This window comes from Xyrauchen texanus, chromosome 44, assembly GCF_025860055.1.
Source record: "Xyrauchen texanus isolate HMW12.3.18 chromosome 44, RBS_HiC_50CHRs, whole genome shotgun sequence".
NCBI lineage: Eukaryota > Metazoa > Chordata > Actinopteri > Cypriniformes > Catostomidae > Xyrauchen > Xyrauchen texanus.
This window is the reverse complement of record NC_068319.1, coordinates 22,598,703-22,622,436: the sequence shown is the minus strand read 5'-3', so window position 1 is coordinate 22,622,436 and position 23,734 is coordinate 22,598,703. Positions and strand designations below refer to the sequence as shown.

Below are 23,734 nucleotides of genomic sequence, written 5' to 3'. Positions count from 1 at the left end.
CAGTTGCATTTCGCCCTTTAATGTTTAATGTTTAAATGGCTTGTTATGGATAATATTCGTTATGAGAGAGAAGATATAGGTCGATCACGATGTCGGAGCACTCACCTGCCCCGGTGATCAATCTATCAGTGCAGCACAACGATCACCAAAGGAATTGGGAAAACTGTCCACAAGTAGGAAAATTTACGTAGGAAAAGCTGTAATATCTGCTTGTTTAGGGTAATAATATGTCCTGACCCCCGAGTGGGACTTTTTAATGCCTGATGATGTGCTTGTTTTCATATTGAAGTGCTCTCTGTAGTCATACATGGATACATATAATAAATTATTTGTTCATTTGCCATTTAAATCTAGCATATCAGTTTAATTTTAACCAACTTTGCTTTGCGTGCCTCCCTTAATCTCAACGCCCGCTGTGCGTGTGATAGAGGGAGAGAGAGCACGCACTCCTATTCAAGTGACTGCGAGAACAATGCACTTTTTGATAAAAACATAAAACAAGTAACTCTGAACAAACATTTTGATCACAATAACTAAGTCTGAAAATGTCTATTTGTATCTTACCTCAGTTTCAATAAACTTGTTTACATTCAGCTGATCTGTTCTCTGATGAAATTTGTTAGAGGTGAATACTATTTTATATACAGTAGATATACATATCTCACTCTGGCTTTCAAGAAACAGAAAAAATTAAACGTCAAACCACCTGACATAAAAAATAAAACGGCAAGAAATGAATGTGTTCTGTCTGCAGTTTGATCACTCAAGGGGTTGAAAAATATGGAGGTTTGTGTGTGAATTGTGTGTCTGTCCACGCAGGTCATTAAATATGGACTGTGAGAACCAGGAGAAGGACAAGGATGGCAACCCAACCAACACTGGATCCTTCAACAATGGCAACTCCAACAACAGTGAGTTCTTAAAGGACTTCTAGTTTACTGTACATTGCATACTACCTACAATTTTTACAATAAGTGAAACAGTAGGTTTTAACAAAAGGGCTTCAACTAATGATTATGTTGATAATCGATTCATCTAACGATTATTAGAACGATTATTTAACGATAATTGCAACAATTAATCATTAGCTCTTAACCGATTATTTAGCTTGTGCCCCAACTTAAAAGGTTGTATTAAACGTGCTTACTAACAATAAAGAGGACAAAATCATCTTTTTATAAAGTAAAGAAATTCACTGCAAAATCCTATTGTTATCAAGTGCTTTTGTTTCCCTTTAAAACAAAATTAAATGACTTGAGAAGCAACATATAAAATATTTAGACTTGCTTTAAGAGAACGTATCTCTTCTGCGAGTGCAGTAAAGGCAAAATATACTTAAATTCAATCTATTCTCTAAAAGCAAGTCTAAATATGTTATATGCTGCTTCTCAGATGAATGCATCTTTTTTTAAATATTTTTAATAAAATATTTGTATTTTTTTTATATTATATTCAGCATTCGCAGATAACAATTTTTTCTTCTGCAGTATAGCTGCTAAAGGAAATGTACATTGTTTTAAGAGTTTTAGATATTTATATTGGAAAACAAGCCAAAACAAATACATTTTTGTTGCAGTGTATAATGGGGCGAAGACTACCCTCTCACCTTTCTGTTCACTTCAATCCATCTTTACCTCAAAAAAATAAATATATATTAAGTAAGCTGCATATTGCCAATTTTCTTCATGTTAAGAAATGCACAGTGACACATATATTATGATATATGATGAATTATTATGATAATTTAGCTGCATTAAGCGTGCACGCTCGAGGGACAAGTGTCCCCGCGACAGAGTGTGCATCAGCCGGGTGGAGTTTCAGTCTCTCCCTCTTAGATCGGGACATTTGCTCAACTTATAGAAGAGGTGCTGACCGCACAGAGAAATGCCAGTTTCGGAGTTTGTAGTTATTTACATGACCTGTATTCCTCAGTGTGCTCTTTTGTATTATGCATATTTCGGCTGATGTAGTATGTCTTTGGGTATTCTATGCATATTGAAAATGTGCATTTTATAAACCATATGCATACTGTATACTGCTATACTTGTGAGAGTAGGATGTTAGTATGCTACTCCAAATGTAACAATCATCTTTAATCAGAACAAAGAGAAAATCTATGTTCCGTTTCTTTACGCATACATGTGTCTTTACAGGTATTCAGACCATAGACTCAACACAGGCATTGTTCCTGCCCATCGGGGCCTCTGTGTCTCTGCTCGTCATGTTTTTCTTCTTCGACTCGGTCCAGGTGGTGTTCACCATATGCACTGCAGGTACACAGCCCAATGACCCTTCACCAGTACTTTCCCGCACACTGACCTAATTTATACGCTGCACTGTGTCACTGTGCAAGAGCATGCTTGAGTATCATTTACGCAAGTCTTTTTTCTTTGTCCTCTCTTTCCCTCCACACCTCCCTTGTTATTCCTCCACAGTTCTAGCGACCATTGCGTTTGCATTCCTTCTGCTGCCGATGTGTCAGTATCTGACCAGACCGTGCTCTCCACAGAACAAGTAAGATCCATGAACATTACCTCACTCTCCCAGAGTATAAATTGCAGCATTAAAAAGAGGCTGCTGGGCAATTAGATTTTTGCTGGTTTCACTCACACCCAACATCCACCCACACCCTCTTCGCCCATGGAATTTCCCTGTGTATAGGTAAATGTGATCGCACCATCGGAGGCAATTCACATCGTACAGGTTTTTTTCATTCATCTGCACTGTTTTTCAATTGTTTTCTATGTAAACTTGTATATATAACAAATCTTTGACTATTATGCTTTTTCATGTTTTTAGACACTGTGCCAATTTGAAAAGAGCTTCAACTTTTCACGTCTCGAGACACCGGTGTTCTGTTTGTTGTGTTGTGTCTAGCTTTTTTGAATGCAGTTGTCTATTTGAAATAAAAACAAATCATTATTTTTATGAAAATATATAATATTTTTATTATACTGTATACTCATCATGCATGTTCCTGGTCTTATTGTGCACATTTAAGTGATGCACATTATTCTAAGTAAAAAAAATATATATATTTTGTCTTTTGTAATTCTTTATCAAGTAATAACTTGCTCCATCTTTTAAAACAACTTTCCTTTTTGGCTGGTGTCAAGAATCACTCTTACTTTTCAGCCCCTCCCCTCCAGCCATCTGGCTTCATTCTTGTATGTAACACCCATTTGTCAAGATCCAATCTAATCCCGTTGGATAAAATCAAGTCCTGCACTTTTTTTGTATTTGTCCATTTTTATTTAATTTTTTTTTTATTTAGAAATATTACGTCAAATTACAAAATAGAAATTGGTCATGTTGACTTCAACAATAGCACAAGCAAAAAAATTTGTAGCCATATTTTTCTAAGTACATTTTTCTATAAAAATGTTTTTTTTTTTAAACTAAAAGTGGTTGCGGCAGGTTTAGCTATACTTGTGAGGACCATATTTTTGAAAATGTCCTCACAAATATAGTAAAACTTGAGAAAACCGACTTGTGAGGACCTTTTAGCTGGTCCTCACAAGCAAAAAAGGCTCATAAATCAGCTAAATTATGTTTATCTTGAAATCTAATGAAGTGCACAGGTTTCTGTGATGGATAGGTTTAGGGGTAGGGGATAGAATATATATTTAGGCTGCTTTAAAAAAAGTCTATGAGATGTCCTCACAATTATAGTAAAACCCGTGTGTGTGTGTGTGCTTGTGTGTGTGCCAGTTGCCAGTTTACAAACAAATGACAAGTGCTTTTGGACATCATTGTTCCAAAAACAAATTTTCTCCATATCGTGCAACCCTATTGATTTTACAGGTAATAGCCATAACTGTTCAGAAAGAGAATTTATGTCAATTAATTAATAAATTTGAGATTGACACACATAGACAGCATTGTGTTTTATAAGGTTAGAAAAATATGCTCTTAAAAAGATTTAAAATTTCCATTTGCTACTTAATGTTAATTCTAAATTTCATCAGAACATTTTCCATTTGTTTGTAGGGATCAGATTTACAGCATGGCAAATTTTTACACACTCGACACATTCTAAAAGCATTTCTATTTGCTTTGGGTGGAACTATCCTCGTGTTTTAATGGACAACACTGTTAGATATCAGATGCTGGGGTGTGAAAGAGAACCGCATGTCCCGGGCAAGCTGTAGTTACAATGATGTGGGGTTGGTAGTGTTTTCGGTGTGTAAACTGCTGTATCTCTTTTGACTCCAGGATTTCGTTTGGCTGCTGTGGCCGCTTCACATTGGCAGAGTTGCTCTCCTTCTCACTGTCTGTCATGCTGGTTCTCATATGGGTGCTGACGGGGCACTGGCTGCTCATGGACGGTGTGTCAGCATGCTCTTACACTCGTGTGTGTGTGTGTGTGTGTGTGTGTGTGTGTGTGTGTGTGTGTGTGTGTGTTAATCACTTTGTGGGGACCAAATGTCCCCATAAGGATAGTAAAACCCGAAATTTTTGAACTTGTGGGGACATTTTGTCGGTCCCCATGAGGAAAACAGCTTATAAATCATACTAAATTATGTTTTTTGAAAATGTAAAAATGCAAAAAGTTTTCTGTGAGGGGTAGGGTTAGGTTTAGGGGATAGAATATAAAGTTTGTACAGTATAAAAACCATTATGTCTATGGAAAGTCCCCATAAAACATGGAAACACAACGTGTGTGTGTGTGTTTGTGTTCAAGAAACTATAATATATAGAAACATATATATATAATTGGAACCTTCAATTAATATGTGTTTCGTATCTGGAAATTCTTTAGCTGGATTGTATTTCCACTAAATAAATCTCAATGTTGTATTCTTGTGTCCTGCAGCTCTTGCCATGGGTCTCTGTGTGGCCATGATTGCCTTTGTGCGGCTGCCTAGTCTCAAGGTGTCATGCCTCCTGCTGTCAGGCCTGCTCATCTATGACGTCTTCTGGGTAAGCAATTAACATCAAATCATAACAGTACCTAGTTTGGGTTGTATGAATTATATGTCTTACATGAGTGTGAGATATTTTATATAGCAGTCCTGGTTTTTATATTACATAATGAAATGATCAAATCCCTTTATTGTCACTCAACCATATTCACAAGTGCAACAGTGCGTGAAAGTCTTGGGTGTGGTTCCAAGCCACATAGCAGTATGATGATTACAATAAACATCTGATTTACAGATAACACAGTTTACACATCTTGTTACACAACACAATATACACCTAATAATATACAGTATACATAAAATAAGAAGATTGTATACAAAAAAATATATACATTATACACAAAATAAGAAGACTGTATACAATAAAAATACACTACCCCGCCCCCCCTTAAGTGAAGTATAAAAAGTGAGGCTAATAAAGCGCATTGCTGATATATGTATCATGAGTGATAAAGAGTTCAAAAGTCTGATTGATTGGGGGAAGAAGCTGTCATGAAGGCAGCTGGTGCGGGTCCTGATGCTGCGATACCGCCTGCCTGATGGTAGCAGTGAGAGCAGCCCATGGCTCTGGTGGCTGAGTCTCTGATGAACCTCTGAGCTTTTTTAACACTCCCCCTGTTATAGATGTCCAGGAGGGAGAAAAGCTCACCTCCGATGATGTGTCTGGCAGTTCACACCACCCTTTGCTGGGCTTTGTGGTTGAGGGTGGTGCTGTTGCCTTACCAGGCGGTGATATAGCCAGTCAGGATGCTCTCTTCTGTACAGGTGTAGAACCGTGTGAGTGTGTGGTGGTTCATTCCAAACTTCCTCAGCCGTCTCAGAAAGAAGAGGCGCTGGTGAGCCTTCTTCACAACGGCCTTAATGTGGACGGCCATGTGAGTTCTTCTGTGATGTGGACACTGAGGAACGACAAGCTCCTTAGTCTTACTGACATTGTGGGAGAGGTTGTGCTCCTGACACCAGCATGTCAGAGTGTGCACCTCCTCTCTGTAGTCTGTTTCATCATTGTAAGTGATCAGACCTACCACCCTCATATCATCAGCAGACTTAATGATGGCATTGGAGCTATGTTGCCCCACAGTCATGTGTGTAAAGGGAATACAGGAGTGGGCTGAGAACACAGCCCTGGGGTATCCAGTATTGAGGGTCAGTGATGAAGAGATGTTACTGCCCATTCTAACCACCTGGTGTCTGCTTGACAGGAAGTCCAGGATTCAGCTGCACAGTGAGCTGTTTAAGCCCGGAGTTTCACATCAAGCTTGGAGGGCACTGTGGTGTTGAATGCTGAGTTGTAGTCTTCAAACAGCATTCTCACATGTGTTCCTTTTTTCCAGGTGGGAAAGAGCAGTGTGTAGTGTAGATGCAATGGCATCATCAGTGGAGCGGTTGTTGTGGTAGGCAAACTGCAGTGAGTCCAGTGGGGCAAGCACAGAGCAGATGTAATCTCTGATTAGCCTCTCAAAGCATTTGCTGATGATGGGGGTCAGAGAAACATGACACCAGTCATTTAAGCAAGTGATTTTGGATTGCTTTGGTACAGGCACAAAGGTGGACGTTTTAAAGCATGTGGGGACCCCAGACAAGGTGAAAGAAAGGTTAAACATGTCCATAAAAACACCAGCCAGTTGGTTTACACATGCTCTGAAGACGTGGCTCGGAATACCGTCTGGACCTGCGGCTTTACGGATATTCACCCGTCGGAAGGATCGGGTTATGTCTGCTACAGAGACAGAGAATGAACTAACCTCTTTAACTTCGGCCATGGGAGCTCTCTCCGCGAGGGTGGTGTTATTTTCTTTGAAACGAGCATAAAACGTATTAAGAGGCATCGGTGTTCACGGTGGAGTTTTTTGTGATGATTTTTTTGAGTCTGTGATGATATTAATTCCCTGCCACATGCTGCTAGAGTCGGTTTTTAACTGTCCTTCAATCTTGTCCCTGTACTGGTGTTTGGCTGCTCTGATAGTTTTGCAGAGGGCATAACTGGCTTGTTTATGCACCTACACGTTCCCGGAATTAAAAGTGGAGGTCCACACATTAAGTGCCGCACGAACATCACTATTAATCCACAGTTTCTAGTTAGGGTAGATCCATATTGTTTTGGTTGGTACTACATCATCTATGCACTTCCTGATGAAACACATTACGGTATCAGCGTAGACCTCGATGTCGTCATCAGAGGCGGACCGGAACATCTAGTCCATGTGATCAAAACAGTCCTGTAGAGTAGAATCTGACTGGTCCTACCAGCACTGGATCATTCTGAGAACGGGTGCTTCCTGTTTCAATTTCTGCCTGTAAGCAGGCAGAAGCAGAATGAAAGAGTGGTCTGATTTGCCAAACGGTGGGTGGGGAGGGATTTGTAGCCATCCTGGAAGGGAGAGTAGCAATGGTTCAAAACCCGGTCTTCTTGTGTGTTTCATCTGATGTGTTGGTAGTATTTCGGTGCTATTGACTTGAAGTTGGCTTTGTTAAAGTTCCCGGTCACAATGAATGCGATAAGTGCCGTGTCAGCTTGTGGGGGTGATGTACACAGCTGTGATCATGATCAATATGAATTCCATCGGTAGCCAGAATGACCGACACAGTAGCATGAGATATTCCAGATCAGGAGAGCAGAAAGACTTGATAGAATGTACGTTCCTCTGATCACACCAGGATTTATTAATCATAAAACATACACCACCTCCTCTGCTTTTACCTGAGAGGTCTTTCACGTTGTCCGCTCAGTGCACTGAGAATCCCACGGGTTCGACGGCAGAGTCTGGAATCTCGGCAGACATCCAAGTTTCTGTAAGGCTGATAATGCAGCAGTCCTTTTGTCTCTCATTGGAAAGAGATCCATGCTCTCAGCTCACAGAGATTGTTGTCCAGAGTCTGAACATTTGTCAGTAGAATACTGGGTAGCGTGGGTCGATTTGCGCGACGTCTTAGTCTGACGAGAATGCCGGCTCCCCTATTACAGCTGTGTTTCTGCCGGGCTGCCTGAAATCAGCGGGTCAGCATTGAGGTATTTAAAGTCCGGTTTTCGGTGTGCTATTGCTGAACCAATGTCCAAAAGTGTTTGTCTATTGTAGACAATAAGGCAGACAACATTCAAGACAAAAAACGTAAAAATTGTTGACAAAAAACAAAAACTGCAATAATGGGTCGGAGCCATACTCTGCGCCATCTTGAAGCAAATGAAATAATCCTATTGTAATGCCCATTTTTGAATAATCCAATGATTTAAATTAAGCAAAAAACTCAAAACTGTTAATCTTATAGTCAATATACGCCCACCTGTGGCTGCTCATCAGTCTTGTATTAAGGGAACAGTTCACCCAAAACTCACCCTCATGTCGTTCTGACAGTGTATAATTTTATTTGTTCCATGAATCACAAAATAAGATGTTAGGTAGAATGTCCATGCTGCTCTTTTCTATACAAGGAACGTACCAAAATTTAACAGGGTTCCAATGCATCCTGGAAAACCTGGAATTTTGCAATTCAGTTTTCCAGTCATGGAAAATTTGAAAAATCCCTAAATGTCCTGGAAAATAATTATTTGTCCTGAAAAATATTTTAGTAAAATAAAACGGTTCGACTGTGTTGCTAGTAAGGTTTTGTTACATGTACAAAAACATGGTAATGATCAAGACTTGGAATAGGAGTCAAATACACAGTATATCGTTATATTATATTCGTATCATTTTGTCTCTGCCGGCGGCTGTGCATTGTGAAACAACGTCAGTATTTAAGGGCGTTTACACCCTCATGATTGATTACAGCAACAGCTAATCATGTGCTTGGCAAAGATTGCTTGATTGGGTATGGCTGCTGCCAATCACGTGCTTGGCTACAGCAGTGTGTGCACAGTGAGAAGTGGCGCTCTTGAAACTTCTTATACATAAACCACTTAATGACCAGGTACATGTACCGACCGACTGAATGAGAGGGGCATGTTGTTCGTTTACTTCAGCATTGGCATTTGAGTCTACCTTTTTCATCACATAGAGAAAAGGGTTAATTAATGTGTAAAAGTGACTGATGTTTATACAGGTTGAGAGGCTTTCACATGACTCATGTCAGAACTGCCAAATACATTGAAGTCTATGAAGTGACAGCTCAACCTTATCTCTAACTTCACACCAGTGTTTTTCACACACATTTTTGCCTCACAAATGATGTTTTTGAGAGTACAAAGCTTCAGGAAATATTTAAAAACTGTCAAAATGTATGAAGAGATATTTATTTTGATTAGTATCCAGAGACCCCAGTTATTGAACTACAGTAATTGAAACTCAGTTTCATTAATGTTTATTTAAATGACAGCTTTACGGGGATTAATCATCACACTGGGCCATGGAGCAAACTGCTCATCTGGATGTGAGAAACCAACAGAAAATCCCAAAAAAAGAAATTAAATTTAAATGGATGTATGTGTTTTTGCTTAATTATTACACTTATTGGCCGCATAAAATGTCCTGGAAATGTCCTGTAGAATTGTGCCTTGATAAGAGTGGGAACCCTGTTTAAGCTGTTTCACTGGTTATGTTCCCCTAAGCCAGAGCTCTAAAATTTAATTTGCATGTGGGCATATTCAAAAATTGTGAATTTAAGATGCGTCAGGGCAAGTGTGATGGCAAACACCATTGGTTTCCACTGGTTGTCATGTGACCAATCTTGGCGTAGCAAGTAGGAAAAATGGTGACAACAAAACAGAAGCTACAGAATTTTGTTGTAATAGTTGGGTAAACACAATATATGCCCGCTTCTGAGGTTTGTCTGCATTTAAGTTTTTAGACTTAAACCGCATCAACGGATGGATCAACGGTTAAATCTAAATTCAGCAAAGGTTATAAGTTGTTTTTCGAGGGTTATCTCCATGAATACAAAGGTAAGTTGATACAAATAAATTATTATTGAGAGGTTGTGTGTTGTATCAGCTGGCCCATATTTATGTATGAAAGGAAAAATCTACAAACATGTCACCATAAATTGCAAAAATGCAAAAAAGAGTGCTTGGTTAACAAATCTGTGAATCTAATACTTGATGGGTCGCCGCAGGATGTGATGGAGTGGAGCGACCCATGTTGCACTCCATCTGACTTCTAACCCTGTTAAACAGACACTCTTGTGTCGGTTGTGATGTGTAATAATTCCATTTGTGCAAATAGAAGCACTAGTGGCACTGGTTATTACGGTTCTTGCTGATCGACATCATAGTTTACCCAACAATGACGACTTCACGGAAGTATGTAATGAAAGTGAATAGTGACAGACTGTGAGTCACTTATATTCTATGATCTCCTTTTGTGTTCCATGGAATGAAGAATGTCATACGAGTTTGGACCAACATGAGGAGTAAATGATGAAAGAGGTTTCATTTTTGGGTGAACTAACCCTTTAATTGTGTATCAAATTATTGCATCCAGTCAACATTTTGGCCAAGCATCTTGGATTTGCATCCCTCATCCCATCTAAGTGCTGACTGTCAAGAAGGCCTTTTTGTCAGTGTCAAAAATCACTCCAAACATGCTTACTCAAACTTGACATCAGTCCCTCTCAGCATCTTGAAACAGCAGGGCAAGCTTGACTCATCTCCTTTCCTCTTCTGTAGGTCTTCTTCTCCGCCTACATCTTCAACAGCAATGTGATGGTAAAGGTGGCTACACAGCCTGCTGACAACCCCCTCGACGTTCTCTCGCGCAAACTGCATCTGGGACCCGGCATGGGACGGGACGTCCCGCGGCTCTCTCTGCCCGGCAAGCTGGTATTCCCAAGTTCCACCGGTAGTCACTTCTCCATGCTAGGCATTGGCGACATCGTCATGCCGGGACTGCTGCTGTGTTTCGTGCTCCGATACGACAACTATAAGAAACAGGCTACAGGAGAAGTTCCAGGCACTGTCAACGTGTCCGGTCGCATGCAGCGGGTTTCCTACTTCCACTGCACCCTCATTGGTTACTTTGTTGGTACGTGTCACAGTATATTTAAACACACCCTCCCTCTGAGCTGGTGATTTGGATTGTAAATTATAGTTTGGATTGATCATGTTCTCACAATTAAGCACACACATCCTCATAATCTGCCCTAAATACATAAAAAAGAAAAAGAAAATGCTGTCTTTGCATTATTTCGCAGACTTTTGATCTCTACACATTCTATTAAGGTGCAGCACTGCTACTGAATAGTAAAATAGCAGGAAACACTGATGTGAAACTTTGTGATTGACATTGTTACCAATTTCCTTTAACAAGCTCTGTCATCTGGGCTTTTGATGTTCTGTTCCTTTCTCAGGTCTGCTGACAGCGACTGTGGCCTCTCGTATTCACCGTGCAGCTCAGCCTGCCCTCCTGTACCTGGTGCCCTTCACCCTGCTGCCTCTGCTCACCATGGCCTACCTGAAGGTACATCTGTGTGTAATGCCACAAACTCTGAATTCGGAGGGGTGCAAAATTCCTATTTCAAAGTGAAGTCAGTGCGGTGTCAACTTAATTTCCATGGATTGGAATTTGTGGTTTTTTTTTCAGAAACAATGCAAAAGTGTACATTGGGTCATGGTCTGGTTATATGAGCAGGGTGTGTGCCATATCAGTAGCACTCTGCTGCATTATTTATCAGCCCGGTGCGCTAACACACAAGCACACCTGTGTACGCATCTTCACCTTCCTTCTATTGACGCATCAATTGTACACAGGTTTCTTTTCATTTTGCAGATGTTTTGTTCTGTATGTGTCGTAACATAATCTGATAAATACTGCATAGTGTCCATGAAACGTTGAAACTTAATTGTGTGAACATTTTCACACGTTTTAAGCAATCTAGCTACAATAGAGACCAGGTTTGTGGCTTTAATGGCAGTTAAGTGCTGGTACAGTAAATACATGGTCTTTCTGTTCTTATTAACGTCATGTGATCACACAAATACTCATTAAACGTTATATAAAACCATTTACACTAAATATTTAAGTGTGTTTTATTTTTTTCATCTAAATCAATGACAGATGGTCTACTAAGTGTAATGCCTTTCAAAGTATATTTTACAATATATGTGTTAGATGATATTTTGTCAATCAAGCAGGGTCCAAAATTAACTTTTTAGCCCACTAGCCAAGGTGGCTGGTAGATGGAAAAATGTACAAGCCAGTCGGATATCTTATCAGCCTTATTTTTTTTTGTGCATATTACAAGTGGATTTTACAGACATCAGAGACAAATAAAGTATTCTCTATGCATGTTTAAGAGTGAACTGTAATTTTAAAGAATTATATTTATTATTTATGAAATATTTAATTGCCAGATAGTCCATTCGGTCTACTGGTGGTGCTTTCTGTTTTGTCTCACGCTGTAGATTCATTAGCAGTGTTGCTCTGGCATGTAATAGTAATACAGGAAAGACTGAGTATTTTAGTCCAGTATTCTGTCAGCATCACTGAAATAATGCACGTTCAAAAACCGTTAACAAACCAGACATCTTGAAGAACGTTCGGTTTTTATTATAATGCAATCATTACTGGATAATTTGTGTGTGGTGGTGGGCAATTAAAACATACTCGCACATCCAATGTAAATCCAAGAGTAGTCATCCCGAATCCCTATGGTATTTGAAGTCTGAATTAAAAGCACTGAATCCACCTTCGCTCACCACACGCCAGCGGACAACCAGTGTTTGAGACTATTTAGCAGCGGGACTACGTGCTAATAAGTGCCATTCTATGTATACGCCTGTGTTACTGACTGTTCTGTAGGCCTACAGAGCCACCTTGAGGACAAAACTAGAAAGTGTAAAACTATTTTAAAAGCTGACATAAACAGATAGAAAGCAAAAATCACCCACCAGAGTGGCCTATGACGCTGCAAATTCACCGGCCATACAGAAAATGTACTTGCATTTGGTGCTGGGCAGGTGTTCATTTTGGGACCTGCATTCAAGGTATGTAGAAGTACTTGTTGGATATGAAATGTGCAAACCAAGAAGATAAAATAGTGTTATCTTTGGTATATAGAAGCAGGTATGTGTGCATACAAATAGAATTGGGCTCAGCAAATTAAGATTAGAGCAAATTCAATACAACAGTCACTAAAATTTCTGTTCTATCTGTTTGTAAGCTCTGTGAATGTGTGTTTGTATGTGCATTTTAATTATTTGTGCTATTTTTACTTGTGAGAAGTGTTTTTGAAATGACCGTCTTTTTTGCTGGTAAAGGGCTGGGTTGCATGAGGGTTGCCGTGCGTGCGTGCGTGCGTGCGTGCGTGCGTAAAGGAAAAGGTGTGAACTTCATGTCTAAAAAAAGGACTAATTACAGAGTAGTGTGTAAATTGTACAACAATGTTACACTTGTAATACATACATGTGTAGAAGAACAATATTGATTGATGCATGCATGTTTGTTTGGTTTTTAGCTTTTCTAAATATTAATGTGTCCCGATAGTCGCATGAAATCTTGTGTATGCTTGGTTTTTCTGCGCACTATTACATCTTAAACGTAGTGTTGCATTCTGTCCTTACAAAGGGTACTCTATTGACCGTGAGCCTGTTCAGACCCATTCAAAGAGTTGCACTAAGGCCACATCCACACTAATCGAGTTTTTGGTTTGAAAATGCATCTTTTGGCCTTCCGTCCACACTGTGTGATGGCTTTTTTGACAGCAAAACGAAAACACTCACCCAAGTGGATACCTTTGAAAATGCTGTCTGTGCTTTGTAGTGGGGACCGGGAAAATGGAGATATCTGAAAATTATGATGTATTTGTTGTCATGTGATGCATGGTTGATCATTCAACCAATAGTGTTTTTCACACATGTTTTTGCTTCACCAGTAATGTCTTTGAGAGTACTAAGCAACAAGAAATATTTAAAAACTGTCCAAATTTGTGGAGACATTGAATGTCTCATAATTTCTTTTAATTAAATATTACCTTTATCGTTTACGAATATCAAAGACCCCAGTTATTAAACTAATTTAAATTCACCAAGAAAACACTTCAACCTAAACATAAACAAGTCCTTTTATTACTTTCTGCTATCAAAGCAACTGCAAGCTTTTTTCTCTCTTCCAAAAACCTGTTTTCAATGTTTATTGTGCACACCTTCCACTTTTTACTTGGCAAACTCATAAAATCGCACCTCTGTGACGCTTTCTGCAAATCTTGTCATATGGAGGGCATTGAGACGCTTGGCGCTGAGTTGCGTTTGATTACGCACAGGAGAGCATCCTGTTTAAGTCGATGCGGACCAGGAGGAAGGTTTGAGTTGTTAATTTTTTACGTGTTTTGTTCATATTTTAAATTAATCGTATTTGGTTTTTTGTAATGTTGCGTTTTTGTAAAACTCTACGGGTGAAAAAAAAAAACATTCCTCTGCTTCGTGTTGTGTCTCTGTTGTTCATCTGTTCTCTTCATAAATAAATAAATGCATAATCTGCTATATACTCGTCCTGTAAGTTCATAATTAAAAATGAAAATAAAAGCTATTAAATGTCTTATTATCATTCAAATGAAAATTTTAATGACTGGTAATAGATTATGATGCAATTTTTACAACCGTGTCTGTCAATATGACGGACGATGAGGTCTAATTTATTTTTACATTTTTGCATAGAGACTTTACAGTAAACACTTTACTAAGACATGGACAAGTTCTTGAAAAGGAAAAACATTGACTGGTTAGTCAATGTGGGATTGTGGTGTGCCATATAATTTTTTCGTCGTTAAAAAGTGTGCCGTGGCAGAAAAAAGTTTGGGAAACACTGCAGTAAGGGGGTTTTAGCATTTCATATGTTTTAGTGTGGACAAGCAACCTGTGGAAGAAGGCAGTGTGGGCGGAGAGTGTTTCATATTGAAAACTACGTTTTCAGATATATCCGCATTAATGTGGACGTAGTCTAAGACTGCTTTATGATATCGAAATATGTTTCATTTTAGTTTATTTTGAGCAGAAATTGTATCATTGTGTTCTGCAACCTCCTTTCCAATTGGGAACTGGTTAAAACAAAATAAAAGAATGGTTTATATTGGTTCTTTTTAAAATGAAAATACTCGTTATTCGTATTGGTTAGGGGAATTCGTATTCGTTAGTGATGTACCAATTGCATTGTTGTCAAAACTCACAAGAAACAAGTTACCTGGTCTGGAAAAACAAACTCAAAATAAGGAACATGCCTCACCCAAAATAAGCGAAAATATAAGCAATTTTGTTTTAGCATAGAAATCATAATAAGCATAGTATACAATAGCCTATATAAAATAATGTATTTTCAATAAATGTATTCTGAATATAAAATGTATTCTAAAGAATTTCAAATATACATCTGGCCATCTAAAATGAATTAATAGCCAAAATCTCTCTCTCCTGCATACACACACACGGCATGGGCATGTTTGGAATAAATGTCACCTTTTATGCAAATAATTGTTTATTTTATTAGAATATTTTGTTTTAATGACATATCTGCTTCTCAGTCAAAACCCAGAAGCATCAAATCTGTAGAAAAAATCATGTTAATGTGTAGAGCCTTTAGAAAATCTTGCATCAAATATGATATGCACAGATTTATAGGTTTAATTAACATGCTGTGCTTTAGCTGTTAAACAGTTTGCATATTAAAGAAAAGCCTTGGAAAAGTTGCATCTTTAAATTAATTCCCTTTAAAGCGATGCTGCTACAGTCATGCACATGTAGACAGAAGCCTTTGGCCATTACCTTGCACCTCGCTTTGTTTTTTGAGCATCCCACCATGATTACTTAATTTAAGTTAGGAAAGTAAAAATAGTAAATGGTGAACACTTTGAACTCCATTCACTCCCATTTAAACGCATCCATATGCGGGAGACCAAAAATGTGAGCTCATGCGAAGAAATTTCGCATTCTGCTACATACCAAAGTTCAAGCTTAGTAAACTCTGACCAGCAAATTTAGTTGAGTAGACGTGTGACCAATAGAAGATTAAAACACTGATCTCTACAAATAGTACTTATTTTAAAGCCATGTGTTTTTACTGTTCCAGTTGATGTCAGTTTTGAAAATGTAGTCTTGCACATCTCTACTTCTATATATGCCAGTGACACTGAAAAACAAAGACAATCTGTCCCACCTTGAAGTGCCCTGAGCAAAATGTCACACTGATCTCTTCCTGTAATGCAGCTGAACCGGTGGCAGACCAACTGACATTTACTGTAATAATCTGTGCGTGACTGAATGCATTAAAATATGTTGGTAATACATTCTTTAGGTTTGACGCATGTATTGTTTAATACATGGCTAATAAAGCCAATAAATATGCATGAGTGAAGGACACTGGGTCATTGTGTTTTTATTGTGGAAGCCTGTTCTTATCACACACCAGTCGGTTCACATGAAGGCATGTTAGAAAGAATGTTAGAATGAGAACAAGAGGAACATTGTCTCTTAGTTATTTTATACCATATTTTTTTTATTCCTCAAACAAACTCAAGATCAGAGATGTTATACAGCAAATGAGATTTATAGTTATTATATCGTAAATGTTGCAAACTAATAAATTCCAATGAAGATAAAATATAACAACAAATTCATAGAAAAATAAGATGGCTAAACACAAAATGGACCCCTTCACAGCCGATGTTAAAAATTAAGTTTTTGTTTAGATGACAATAAAAGGCTAAATTTATCACAACTCTTTATTTTTCAAGGTTACTAGAATGAAGTCATTAACCTATTTCTGTTGTGGTCCTTGATATTAAGATTTAACAGATTTTTTTGTATTTATTATTATTAATTTTTTTATGGATTCCATATAAGAAATAAATTATAACATAAAAAACATAACAGAATATTTGGAATCAAATTGTATACATTTACAACCCTTCCCCGCCAAACATTAACTCCCCCACTCGACACAAACAGGCACCCTAGTGGTCAAATGCCAACTGACAATGACACACACACATACACAGACACTAAAATAGTAGACAATATTTAGAAACATAAAAATAAAACATTCAAGTATACATTCAAAAACAAAAAGGTTGCAACACTCACATTTAAAACTAGTCTCCCTCCACTGCCCCTCACTGAGAGCCTTCCAAAAAGGCTAAATTGCTGCTCCATTTCCTGATGAACCATTCTGTGTTACCCAGCCTTCTATGTGCCAACTCCTCAAATGTCACCACCCTGCCCATCTCCGCATACCACTCACGAAATAAGGGTGCTTCAGCTGACTTCCATCCCCTAAGGATGACCTGCCTGCCTATCAAAACACAGGTCAAGACCAAAATCTTCATGCATTTATTCCATACATCAATGACCACCCCATCACCTAAAATACATAGTCTGAGGCTAAATGAAATTGGAGTGCCCAAACGTCACAAAAAAACTGAACCTTCAACCAAAATTCTTGGATCTTAACACCACCTAAAAGCATGGGTTGTGTCTCCATCTTCTGATTGACATTGCCAGCAGGTGGGTGTATCTTTAAGACCAAGCCTATACAATTTAGAAGGGGTCCAATAGAGTCTATGTAAAATCTTGAATCGCATAAGGCTCACCCTTACATCTCGAGATGTAGACTTGACGTTTAGAATCCTAGCCCACACTCCCCCCTCCAATATCATGTTCAACTTTTCTCAAGAGATTATGGGAGAAAGATTTAAAGCGCTGTTCCCCAGACTTTGTATTAGCAGGGAGTTATACACTGATGCCTCATGACCTCCAAAAGCAGTAATCACTACTCCCAGAGTATCTGCTGCTTTAGGGGGGTGTATGCTACTCCCAAATATAGTACAGAGCTAGTGGTGCAGCTGTAAATACCTAAAGAACTGAGATATGGTGAATCCCAAAATGTTGAACAGTATTTTCAAAGGATCTCAACACTCCCATATAGGTCACAGAGTGTATTAACCTCACTCACTAACTCTTTAATACATAATTTGGGGGTCAGCCATATGCTTGAGACAACATTTAAATAAATGTCTGAATTAAACACTCTGGACTCTTTTGTCCATACTGAGTGCAGATACGAGAAAATGAGGTGTAACTTAACTTCGGGTTAATTTTATAGAAAGGCTTCGCAGTGGCGAAATAGAGGCAAGAACTTCCTGTTCGATACAAAACCAGGGAGAGGCTCTCTTGGGTGGATGCGACCAATGAGCCAAATGTCTGAGACCGAATGCATAATAATAAAATCTTGGGTAGGCCTAGCCCACCTATGCGTTATGCAATTTTATGCTAAACTTGTAAGCTCCCCTTGGTAGAAGGGTTTTGGTGTGTTATGATATATACGTCAATGTACGTACGCCGTAGGTTCAACGGAGATGTATAAATCAGCCTTAAGTTGCTATGGTGATAAACCTACTTGAGACCAAAAAAAAAAACAGAGTTTGCTCAAACTAAACTCAAACTTGCCACTGAAACTGAGTTTGTGACACAGGCCAGGGGGTTAGTTAGGGTTAGGTTTAGTTCAGGTTTGCAAACTTTTTAGAAACATCACAAAACCTACACTCAATGTATAGTAAGGCTGAAACGATTAGTCGACGTTATTGACAACGTCGACAAAAAAAATTGTCTGCAAAAATTTCCATTGTCGAATAGTTGTTTGATCTCATTTAACTTAACATGATATCATATGAAACTCTAATGATGACACATGAACAGCACTGCAGCTCGCGTCTTACTGAGGAGAGGAAGAAAACTGTTCACAGTCAAGATGCACTCTAAACTTTCCTTACAGCTTCCGGTGATGTAGATTACAAAGTATGAGGGAATTATACAAAAATACAAAATAAGTAAATACAGAAGCACTCTCGTTGTGGAATAAGTGGAGCTGGAGCTCTGCTTCAGCAAAACTTGTGTGACGAGCATCTTTAAAGGAAACGCAGCGGAGTTACATCTTAAATGCAGTTATATTTAATGCGTTATAGCTTTTATTAAAGTTAAAATAATACGGAAGCAGGTCATGTAAATAACTACAAACTCCGAAACTGGCATTTCTCTGTGCGGTCGGCGCCTCTTCTATAAGTTTGATGTCCTGATCTAAGGAGGAGAGACTGAAACTCCACCCGGCTGATGCACACTGGCTGATGGGGACACTTGTCACTCGAGCGTGCACGCTTAATGCAGCTAAATTATCATAATAATTCATCATATATCATAATATATGTGTCACTGTGCATTTCTTAACATGAAGAAAATTGGCAATATGCAGCTTACTTAATATATATTTATTTTTTTGAGGTAAAGATGGATTGAAGTGAACAGAAAGGTGAGAGGGTAGTCTTCGCCCCATTATACACTGAAATAAAATATGTTTTTGATTTGGTTTTCCAATATAAACATCTAAAACTCCTTTTAAATAATGTTAATTTCCTTTAGCAGATATATTGCAGAAAAAAATATTGTTTTCTGAGAATAATATATAAAAAATACAAATATTTAAAAATATCAAAATCCTTTAAAAAAAAAAAAAAGAAAAGATGCATTCATCTGAGAAGCAGCATAAAACATATTTAGACTGTCTTTTAGAGAATAGATTGAATATGAGTATATTTTGTCTTTACTGCACTCGCAGAAGTATAACCAAGGGAAAAAATTATATACATTTTATTCACTTATATACAAAATACGTTTAAATTACTTTCTCTTAAAGCAAGTCTAAATATCTTATATGTTGCTTCTCAAGTAAATATATCTTGTTTTAATGATTTTTAGACTATTTTAAATGGAAAACAAGATTTTTTGCAATTTAATTTTTTATAATAACTTTTTTGCCCCCTTTAATTCAGTGAATGTCATTTAGAGATATTTTTAATAGATGATTTTGTCCTCTATTGTTAGTAAGCACGTTTAATACAACGTTTTAAGTCAGGCACAAGCTGAATAATCAGTTAAGAGCTAATGATTAATCATTGCAATATTCGCCTGAATAGTCGAATAATCATTCTAATAATCGTAAGATAAGTCAATTATTAAAATAATCGTTAGTTGCAGCCCTTATGTATATTTCTGAAACCAGATTCTGCCTGCAATTGTTTTCTGCAGTGTGTGTCAGCCTGTCACATTTCTCCTGTTGTGAAGTGGTGTTAATCCTGTCTCTCTTTTTGTCTCCACAGGGGGACCTACGGCGCATGTGGTCGGAGCCATTCCACTCCAAGGCCAGCAGCTCACGTTTCCTGGAGGTATGATGCTGCTCCAACCAGCACAGATTCTGCGCCCTACCCACCTATCAGAGAGAGAGTTCGAAGAGAGGAACTAAACTCGTCATCCCTCATTCCTGTTGTTATCAGCCAGCCAGCGGATGAACAGCCGTATGCGGACTTCACTGCCAGAAGGATTGAAGCGCTCCACACGTCTCTATATTCCTCATTCCTTACGTTCTATAAATCCTGTGTCCTGATCCACAACTGGCTATTCAAATCCTGTCTTTTTCCTCTTCCTCTTTTGTTTCTCAGCTCCATTCCATCTTCAAGCTCGTCAATACATCTTTCATAAAGGAACATTTCACCCAAAATGTTTAATTCTGTTATCTGTCAACCCGTATTAGGTTTGGAACAATGTGAGGTTGAGTAAATGATGGCAGCATGTTAATTTATGAGTGAACTATCCCTTTAAACTCTCTCTTTTCCTTTTTTGCCAATCACCACTTCCATTCTACAGAACTTAACCACACTTTACCAGATCGGGTGTTTTTGGATGTGACCAGAGCCTCTTTGAGCTCCAAGTGTGTTTCCATTTTTGCCGTCCGGCACCATTATGGATTTACAGACTGAGACTTTTTTTTTACTTCTCTAAACGAACCGTGGATGAGGAACATAGAGTCCGCCACAATTGTGGGATGACGATGACCCTATAAGGGACCAGCACACAGTAGAGGACAGTGATGTATTTTACCCTTTACTTCATTTTCTCTTTCTCTTTCCCCTTCTAATAAATCCCCCACCCCGCATCCATCCCTGTCTCTCCTCCCAACAATCTCCCCACCTCCTTTGCAGATACATGTATTTTATTTAGAAAGATTTTATTCTTGGCATATACAGAAATTATGCATTATAAATTGTAGGGGTGTACAGCTCTATGTATATATGTGTACACGTGTATTAGGTTTATCATGTTGAGGTGCAAGTGTGTGAATGAGGGCAACAATGTGTTTAAGGAGGAACTATGTCATTTTTCATTGCTTTTAGATCTCGATGGAGTCGTAGCCAAATGAAATGACACATGGCACATGATGGGAAATGTTTTTGTTTGGGTCTTTCAATCCACTTAGGTCACTTTTTTGCCTAATGTACACATCCTTTTCCATGAGAGACAGTGGTTCAAAAGGGCCAATGTGTGTACAGCTTGATCATTTAAAAGAAGTGTTTGTGTGTGTTTGATTGTGATTGTGTAGATGTATGAATGGGGTCTTGATGGGCTATTAACAGGACAGTTCATCCAAAATGAAAATCATATACTCAACATGTTGCTCCAAACCCGTATGATTTTCTTTCTTCTGTGGAACACAAAAGGAGATGTTTGACTAAATGTTTGTCATAGTCACTTTCAATTTTATTGCAATTTTTTTGCATGCGTGATTGAGACTAATGTTCTCTATTTGTGTTCAGCAGAAGGAAATGGCCTGTCCTATTTTATTCCAATATCAAAAGAAACAAATAAGAAATTATATTTTGCAGATAGAAAATGTAGCCTGTTTTTAGGGCCTTTTAAGATTTTTTTTATTGTGTTTTGTGACATTATTTCCATGATGCTTGCACTCATTTTAACCCCAAAAAGTTATTTATAAGATTCCCTTTACCGCAACATGAAAAACTGTGTTTAGACATCATAGTAGTACTCCCTTGTAATGAAATACAATAACAATGTCTGTTACAGTAATGAGAACAATCATTACCGTTGGGAATAGTAAAAGTAATCCGAACACGTTGAGGTGTAAAAAAAAATGGGGTGGGGGGGGTCCTGAATATAATGTCACATTTTATACAAAATATAATTTCAAATTTGTTTTATGATTTGGGGTTAAATGTGTCGACTGATTTCGTGTTGTTGAAAATAATGCATTTTGCTGGCTCAGTCTGTTGAGGTTAGCTTTTTTTTTTTTACCTGTTTTTTAATCTGTTTGTCGTCTGGCCTTGCATGTCAATTGTACAGACTGTCATTCTTCAAAGCTGTGTTTCCAGGGCAACCGCGATTGTGCGAAACTCTGAGACGCAGGATTGTGAACGAAGAGTCACACAAGAGAATTAATATAACAGGAGAAAGGCAGAGGGGCAAAGAGACTGGACCGCTTTTAGACACAAACACTGGCAACATGTTGCCTGAATATTCAGTATAAACGTGTGCCTGTTGGAAGTGGGATTTGCTTAACCTGAGCATCATGGACATCTTGGCCACAAACCTACACTCTTTCCCTCTGCCACCCTTATAGACATTACAAGAAAGAAGAGAACAATATAAATGACGATCATAGTGATTGCATTGAAAATAAACACAAATGTTTGTTGTTTTTTATGGAAGATTGCCTTTTTTCTCATCCCATTCTGTAACATTTTTCCCCACCTTTTTCCCCCACCATTTTGTACTTTTTCCTCTCGCCATCATCCTCCCTGCCAGCAGAGGGCGCTTAGCTCTGTTGAGCTCTCAATATTAACAGCCAAAAGGATTCTGTATAAAAACTTGAATAAATAAATTAAAAAGTGTAGTGAAACGTGGATCCAAATGAGCTGTTTTGAAAATATTTCAGCTCTCCTAACCTTCCCTTTATTCTCCTTAGTCAGGATTCCGCTGTAAATAAACATGACTCTAACTGTATGTTCAAGTGTTCTCATTTCTCTCAGTCTCAGAACATCTCATTTAAATAGTGGTGTTTGCTAAGGCAAGCATCAGTATATCCAGAGACAATTTAGCCTAGAAAGGGACTTTGGTATTACTATTGCTTATACTTTGGGTAAGGAAAGCTGAAGCATTTAATTTCTGCACCACCAAACGGAATTGCCAAAATAAACATGGTCTTAAAAACAGCTCTCTGAAAATGCCACCCATCTGCCTGAAGCAAATGATAAGAGTGGATGAGAAACAGATCAATATTGAAATCCTTTTTTACTAGAAATGATCTTCCCTGACAAGTAGGTGGCGATATTCACAAAGAATGTGAATTGGCAAAAACAAAAGAAAGTGAAGATGGAGATTTATAGTAAAAAAAAAAAAAGGATTTAAATATTGATCAGTTTCTCACTCAAAGTGATTGCTACACTTCTGAAGACATTTAACCACAGGAGTCCTATGGATTACTTTTATGATGCCTCTATGTGCTTTTTGGAGCTTCAAAGTTCTGGTCAACATTCACTTGCACTGTATGGACCTACAGAACTGAAATATTCTTCTAAAAATCTTTGCTTGTGTTCAGAAGAAAGTCATTCACATCTGGGTTGACATGAGGGTGAGTAAATGATGAGAAAATGCTGATCTAGATGATTCACAAAAAAGTTGACCTGCTCTGTTTTAAGCATTAAGCTCATTAAATATGTTAAATAATAAATTGTAACTTATACTTAAAAATATAGAATTGTGGATTGGAAATATTCACTGAAAACATCTCACAAATTGAATGTGTTGAGTAAATAAATGCACACAATAGGGTTAGCCTATATTTAAATGATATTTTCTGGCTGAAATGTACAAATGTGAAAAGTGTTCAAGGAGTGAATTCTTAGAAAGACACCCACACAATTTTAGCTGCATCATTTATTCACTTGGCCTGCAGTGCTCTGTAATACAGAAAATAGGAAAAAGCATGTATTTGCTCCATAGGCTAAACATGAGGAAAATGGCACCATCTGATGGAAAATATTGCATA

At 38.1% G+C, this 23,734-nt stretch overlaps 1 protein-coding gene across 1 annotated transcript in view; it reads left to right on the top strand.

Moving 5' to 3' along the window:
- The window catches only part of sppl3 (signal peptide peptidase 3), a 55,830-nt gene extending 33,151 nt beyond the window's left edge, over positions 1–22,679 (top strand). The window contains exons 3-10 of the mRNA XM_052117358.1: positions 820–911; positions 2,154–2,273; positions 2,436–2,514; positions 4,216–4,328; positions 4,817–4,923; positions 10,528–10,882; positions 11,208–11,317; positions 19,995–22,679. Coding sequence (XP_051973318.1) covers positions 820–911; positions 2,154–2,273; positions 2,436–2,514; positions 4,216–4,328; positions 4,817–4,923; positions 10,528–10,882; positions 11,208–11,317; positions 19,995–20,066 — 1,048 coding nt within the window. The 3' untranslated portion in view covers positions 20,067–22,679. The remainder of the gene's footprint in view (positions 1–819; positions 912–2,153; positions 2,274–2,435; positions 2,515–4,215; positions 4,329–4,816; positions 4,924–10,527; positions 10,883–11,207; positions 11,318–19,994) is intronic.
- Positions 22,680–23,734: the final 1,055 nt, after the last annotated feature.